General features: G+C 40.3%; 1 protein-coding gene across 1 annotated transcript; it reads left to right on the top strand.

The window, feature by feature from the left end:
- Positions 1-3,133: 3,133 nt before the first annotated feature.
- LOC127610747 (platelet-derived growth factor receptor alpha-like) lies at positions 3,134-7,381 on the top strand. Its single transcript, XM_052081197.1, has 5 exons — positions 3,134-3,300; positions 3,822-4,127; positions 6,368-6,622; positions 6,712-6,927; positions 7,015-7,381. The coding sequence occupies exons 1-5, from the start codon at positions 3,252-3,254 to the stop codon at positions 7,191-7,193; spliced, it is 1,005 nt and encodes a 334-aa protein (XP_051937157.1). The 5' UTR covers positions 3,134-3,251; the 3' UTR covers positions 7,194-7,381.
- Positions 7,382-7,708: the final 327 nt, after the last annotated feature.

Raw genomic sequence — 7,708 nt, 5'->3', positions numbered from 1 at the left:
TGCTTTTTTAAAAAATTGATTGCACATATAAAAATTGATGGTTGTAGCAAAAGAAACACAGTGGACCCTGGGAAAGGAGACGTGCTAACCACTGGACTACCGGGCCTCCAAAAATAGAAAATGTATAACGTAAAAATCACTTTATAATTTATTATTTTATACAATTTGCCGAGGGTCCGGACAGAGGAGGCCCGGACAGAGGAGGTCGGCGGACCGGACAGAGGAGGTCGGCGGTCCGCCAGTTGAGGAAGAGGGCTCTAAATGATCCCTTGATGATTGAAAAATGGCGGCCCGGTAGTCCAGTGGTTAGCACGTCGGCTTCACAGTGCAGAGGTACCGGGTTCGATTCCAGCTCCGGCCTCCCTGTGTGGAGTTTGCATGTTCTCCCCGTGCCTGCGTGGGTTTTCTCCGGGTGCTCCGGTTTCCTCCCACATTCCAAAGACATGCGTGGCAGGCTGATTGGACACTCTAAATTGTCCCTAGTGTGAGTGTGAGTGTGAGTGCCCTTTGTTGTTGGGTCAGGACAGTGGTTTTTAATTTAATTAATTATTAACATTTTATTTCTGCAAATTTCCCCAGTGTGGGACAAATAAAGGTTATCTTATCTTATCTTATCTTATCTTATCTTATGTCATCTTAATACATGCATTGAATAATTCAAAAATGAAATATTTTAAGAGCACAAATTTTGCATGTCTGCACACATTTTGTTCATATTTACAATAGCATATTTGCGATACATCTGGTTAAGGGAGTACACGTGGCCCCCCAGTAAGCACTGATGAAAAATTTTGGCCCACTCCAAAATTTAAATTGCCCATCCCTGGTCGAGAATATCAAGATTTCTGATTTTCTTTAATAATATTTCTTATTTCATAGAATATCTTTCTGTATACTAAAACTGATTGTATACAAAAAGAACACAACAACTGTATGTGTTTATTTACAGCAGGGGTGTCCAAACTTTTTGCCAAGGGGGCCAGATTTTATGTGGTAAAATGTCGGGGGGCCGACCTTGGCTGACATTCTTTACATTGAACAACAATATTGTTCAACAAATTTTAATAAGCCAGTCTGTTTCACATTTCCATTTTTATTTTAATTTCAACAATCTTAAGAATTTCTTTTGGTTCATTTGAAACAGGTATATCACATGCAACTGCTTATTCACTTGACTTTTTTTTTAAACAGAAGTCTCCTGAGTGCAAATTGATTGATTTGAAACATAAAATGTATCACCATGACTTTTCAATAGTCACAAAACCTTTGACTCGAACAACAGGGAAATGAACAAGCAATACACATATCCCCGGCGGCCCGATCTTGTGGCCCTGTGTGGAGTTTGCATGTTCTCCCCGGGCCTGCGTGGGTTTTCTCCGGATGCTCCGGTTTCCTCCCACATTCCAAAAATATGCATGGCAGGCTGATTGAACACTCTAAAATTGTCCCTAGGTGTGAGTGTGAGTGCGAATGGTTGTTCGTCTCTGTGTGCCCTGCGATTGGCTGGCAACCGATTCAGGGTGTCCCCTGCCTACTGCCCGGAGACAGCTGGGATAGGCTCCAGCACCCCCCGCGACCCTAGTGAGGATCAAGCGGTTAGGAAGATGAATGAATGAATGAATACACATATCCACAACTGCAAGGATCATTTGAAATATGACATATCAGTCAATATAAATACGGAGTGATGTCTCGTAGAGTGCTACTGCCCTCTAGTGTCTAAATGCTATTACTCATTTAGTGAATGCTATTACTCATTTAGCCACTAGAGGGAAGCAGTACTCTTTAAAACATCACTCACCAGTCTACGAGACCTCAGTCAATGCAACACGTGTTCTATTGCGCCCAAACTGTGGGCCAGACGGCACTGATTTTATGACAGGGGCCGAGGGCCGGATGAAATTCGACCGTGGGCCGGATTTGGCCCCCGGGCCGGACTTTGGACATGCCTGATTTACAGTACTGTTTGTACACTATTATATTCAATGTGTTTGTACCATATTTTACCAGAAGAGGGAGCCAAAGTGTAATAGTGAAGGAAATTGCATTTCCAAACGGACCGCATTCATTATTTTGAGTCTTACACATGTAATCTAAATGAAGAAGAACAAAACACAAACAAATTATGCCGGGCATTGCCTCAAATAGTTTACCAATGGACTGTTTGGTTCAACTTATTTCCAACCAGTTCAGCGCCTAAGCAAGTAAAAAACAAATATGCAAGTCTGTTGTAATCGATTTAACTGGTGCCGGTGTTAGTGCAAAATCAACTTTGGATGTATGAAAGCTTAAAAGTAGTAAAGGTGATGTTATTTTCAGTGCTTTGGGCATTTGAGGTTCAGTTTTCTGTTAATTGTGAACAAAAGCATGTCATTCTTTGACCTCTATAACTTTGTATCTTGAATCTCTCAACACAATGAATCTGAACGCAGTTGGCGCCCATGTTTCATCCCTTCTTCTGTCCAATTTGACCGAGCATCAATGTACATCATCGCCTTTGAGTGAGGATGATCAAGATCTTGTTCTTGTTACATGTCTTGATGTTCTCCAAGTAAACCCTTTTTAAAATATCAGAGTTTTTATTTTTTTTGTGAATGGAATTTAAGAAGTTATTCTGAGCATGCACCAGACCTTTGCATTTACTGAACCAACGATATTTGAATTTTTATTTTTTACCTTAACCTTGACTTTTACTTCTCAAAAGTGTAGCATCGGACTTGTTTGGAGAGTTTCTTGTGCTTCCCGACTTTGTTCAGATTGCTTGTGCAGATCCTTCATAAAAATCGGATCCAAAAATCATTTTAATTAGAGCTTATCACAAAATGGGTATGAAAGAATAAAAAGAATAAGAAAAACTTTTTGGCAAGGCACTGTATTTTCAGTTGTGTGCAATGAACATCAACAAAGTGGAGGAAGTGATTTACGACGATTTATAATACTGTACATCATATGATAAGTGATAGCCACAATACAACACAAATCGAAGCATGCCAAGATAAAATAAAATAATTCAACCGGGTTGGATAGGAAAAATATGCAACTCGTGTTTGTGTTGAGGAGCTCCTTAAAGATGACCTGACATTGTTTTCTCCGACTGAGCTCGCTGGATTACGATATGTAGGCCTTCAGTCGTAACGCTGCTAAAACAAGAAGTAGAACTTCCCTTTCATCTCTGCCATCAGTTGAAAAAGAACACATTCTGCACTCTTTCTCACATCTCTTTTGAGGAAGCTGAGTGGCTCATCAAAGATATGAGAGCTACACTTGGACTCGCGGTATGGCTCGTCACAATTTCCCAAGGTCAGTAATTTCACTCTTACAGTAATTTTTGGAGCAATAATGTGAATTCAAGATTGTTCGGGCCATTCCCATTTGTCTTCTAAAATCACCAATCTTTTTGGAGCAGTGGCAATGATGTTAAAGAAAATGTCTTTCAACATACTTTGAGTAAATAATCCAGCAATTAATTTGAACTGAATGTCAAATATATGGTAATGAAATCATTCACATGTGATGAAATATTTACTTAATGCCCAGTTACAGAAAATATATGATAGTTACAACTAATGTAACACCTTGTTCTGGTTGGGATGATTATTTGTTAGATCTCTTTCCCAAAACTATCAATCATTTTAAATTATTTTGACAGTAATAAAACCAGTGCCGAACCAGAGCTACAAATTCTAAAAACATTCAGGTTATACTGTTAAAACATATATTCAAACAACTAATCCTAAAAACATGAACTGATTCTCCACAATTCATGATATGCCATTTTATAATCGTGCTTTATGGAAAAGAACTGTTCTTGTGTGTTCTAGGGGCAGGCAAGCTCTGTGATGGCAGAAGAGAAGGAGCTCAGTGTTATGGACAGCTGGATGGAGAAATAGTCATCCGTTTGATGGACAAAGCCCCATTTCGATATAACTGGATGAAAAAAACAGTAACTTTACTCAAATGGAAAAATAACACTCTTAAGATAGAACTGCCTGAAAGAATGAGCTTCACTCCAACCAATGGGACGCTGAAGAACCTGAAGAGAAATGATAGTGGGAACTATACTCTTTACATCTTTAACCAACAAGGAAAAGAAATTGAGAATCGAACGCTGCAGTTGTTCATTCAAGGTGAATATCGAACAAATATTTGATCGTTTAATTTCAATTTGTGTCATATGTACACAAACTGCTACAGTGAAAAAACAGCTTAAAGTCATTGGGGCAGCAGTTAGCACGTCATGCCTCACAGTCAAGAGGTCTTGGTTTCAGTATTTGACTAAGACCTCGCCTGTGGTTGTAGTTTTTCTATGGTTACTCCGTTTGGCTGATACATCTCCAAACCATCTATCCATCCCTTATCCGAACCGCCGATCTTCACAATTGATGACTCGAAATTATTCATAAAGAGTGTACAGTACATGAGCATGCAATGCAAGTTTGTTTATATTTGCTTTGCGATTGGCTAGTGAAGTAATAGATGCACTGTACTCCATATCTTGCCCCAAATAAGCATTGATAGGTTTCAGTTTACAAGCATTTTAGAAACTGGACTGATGGATGGTGTGCAAATTCATTTCTTTTTGGGAGGGGAAAAATATATACAGTATATATATATATACAGTGTATATATATAATTATATGCACTTCCAATGCGGTCAGCTTCTGGAGTTTTCATGGCTCTTAGCATTTCTGGTTATTTTAAACTGATTTAATGAAGAGTGACGTGAACAACTTATCATTTCTCCTGCACGCCATTTTGTATGAGAATGGACTTCCGCTGCCAAAGAGTGACGTTGTTTACAAAGAATACATCACAGCAAATAGACAAATTTGATCGTACAGTTCATTTTGAACCTCGGTAGAAGGCGGGCTTTCCAGATCCACTTTCTTTCGAAAAAATGTGGGTTTGGCTTGCCGGGCTCGGTACTGCGCACTAAGAAATAAACCCGTAAAAGGTCCCGGTATGTTAGAACAGTGGTGACCACGTTCCGTCTTCGAGAGCCCCTATCCAGCCTGGTTTAAATGTCTCTGTCGTCCAACATGTCTGATCCAGATAGTCAGGCTTCTGCAAAGCTTGCTAATGACCGGATAATTTGAATCAGGCATGTTGGAAGAGGGAGACATGTAAAACACATTGAGAGATTGGAACTCTAAAATTCACAGGCAATCAGTGTAATATGGTCACAGTCGGAGTTATGCGCTCCCTCTCAAGTCTGGCGCACACAAGGTCTCACTGACACTCATTTACTATTTTATTTTATTTATTTATTTTTTAGCACGGATGGGTATTATGATGAGTATTTAACATGTTTGATAATTCTGGCACTCAGGCGCTCGAGGTGGTTGGGGCACAGGAGCCCACCGCACACTGTCATTATCCACAGCGCATGCACCCTTTACACACATCAGGATATTTTGGTGGCTCTCCTGGAGTACTCACACCATATTTCACGAGAAGCAGCCCTCAGTCTTGTTTTTTAAATTATTTTTTTCAGACAAGTGGCAAACATTACAACAATATCTCTTTGGCTTCAATATCACTTGAATCTGACTTGGATGTCACCATGTTGAATGGTTACATGAACCCAAACACATTATCAACGCAACTTTAAGCAGCCACGCCAACGGTGCGGAGATCCGCACCATCGCCTCTGGGGAGCCATCTGCACGTGGAGCCAATGGTGGAAGGCTGATGGTGCCTCGTGTGGGCTGGGCTTCACCTGTTCCAGTTAAGAGATGAACAGCAGCATTTTCAACTAATTGGACAACAAACTGGAGATGAAGGACAGCTAGCCAGATTTTTTTCATTGAAAGGTGACGTAACTCAACCGATGAAAAAGTGCCTTTCCGATCCTCGTAAGACATATTTAAGACGCATTAAGTCTGGTAGGCTTATTTTTAACAAGTGAGATTGATTTTTTACCAAAAATGTGCCAGATTTTGTGGACAAATACAGTGGCCTTTTTCAATTTACATACAAGTCCACAAGATGTGTTTCTTATGATGACAGTCAGGACAAAATAACTCTCAAATGATTCCAGTTGACCGAAGTCCAACCTGTGTCTGGTTTTGGAATAAAATGCGTCACTTTAGGTGAAGGTAAATGAAAAGTGGACTCAATTTGTTTTGATTCTTGCTCCATACTTGATGCCCACTCCTATTGCATGCGTTTTCACCTCTGCTCGCTTCCTGTTTTTTTGTCTGCCCGAAGATGGCATTTATATGCCACAACAACACATGGCGTGTACTATTATGTCACTGATAGCATCGTGGTTCACTTCCAAGATCGCTTCCAAACCATATAATAATGGGAACCCTTGAGCGGCTTTATGCCAATATTCATTGTTATGTTTGTGTGCCTCTCTCAGCTCCCGTAACCTCGGTCCATCTGGCCTCGAAGTGTCAGTCCCCAGGAGGGCAGCCGGTGTCTTGTTCCTCCAAGGGAGGCGACAGTCTTCAATACAAGTGGAGCCTCAACAAAAAACCCCTGCAAGACTCTGATCTCCTCTCAGGAGATGTTCAAGCTAACAACATCACCCTGAAACCATACATCTCAGGACAGCTAATTTGCTTCGTTAGAAATGACGTCAGTGAATCCCAAAATGAAGTTACTCTATCTTGCGGTGAGAAAGAACAAATTCATCTGAGAACTATGGTGACACTAAATACGCTTTGGTGTTTGATGTTTGATGTTGGTTTGTTTTGTTTGTAGTGTTCATTAACTGCACCTCGAATGGGACTCTCATATCTCAGTGGTTGCCTGAAATGAAAAAAAACCTGTGTGACACACCCACCCCAGGAGCCGAGAGCCCTCAAAGTACGAATTATTTGCCTCTAATGGGCGGCATTCTCTCAGCACTGCTCATCCTCTTAATGATCGGAGTTGCGGTTGTGTACAAGTTGAAGAAAAAGCAAAGCAGTGTTGAAGGTACAGGTTTTTGGCAGTTTGTGTTTTTTTCTATTTTTTTTGCTTCGGTTTTCATTTATTCTCCACTTTTTTTGTCTTTGATCGAAGATGAAGAGGAATTGACGTACGCTGATGTGAGGATCGTTAATCAGCCGCGGAGATCAATAAAAATGAGAGAGGAAGTGGAGGTGGAGTATGGCCAAGTGAAGTTGCCACAGCGACCCCGTGGAACTGTTGCAGCGAAAAACGATGCAAGTATTTACGCCCATGTTCGCAAACACAGGTGATTTTTCTTTTGTTGTTATTGTTTTATAAAAGTTCAAATCTGAGTTGTTTGTTTCAAAAATTCTCTAAAATATTTAACAGGACTTGTCACTGCAGTTACTGAACCCCTCATTCCTATCGCAAACATTTCATCAAGTTTAGAGGATTGTAATACTGTGAGAGTCTTAAAATAAATGAATTATGATGTCAATAGTGAATATTCATTTCTAGAATGGTTGTCTTCTGGCTGGAAATTACTCAAGAAAGTGTCAAAGACTTTAAGGTGTTGCCTGAAAAATATTTCCAAGGTTAAGAAGTTCCTTGCTATCAAGTTCCTGGGGTTGGATAAGATCGGCCTGAAGCTCCGAAAGGTTGATACGCTTTACAAGATTTATTGACAAGCCCTTATCAACGAATGTCAGCACTTGGATGAAAACAATCAGTTCCTTTTCGACGTACCGGATAAACCTAGCCGTTTGACTTAAATCCTGTACACTTCTAGTGTGGGAGAATTCATGTCTATCTATCTATCTGTCTA

Source organism: Hippocampus zosterae, chromosome 1 (genome assembly GCF_025434085.1).
Source record: "Hippocampus zosterae strain Florida chromosome 1, ASM2543408v3, whole genome shotgun sequence".
NCBI lineage: Eukaryota > Metazoa > Chordata > Actinopteri > Syngnathiformes > Syngnathidae > Hippocampus > Hippocampus zosterae.
This window is presented reverse-complemented; position numbering and strand designations above follow the sequence as displayed.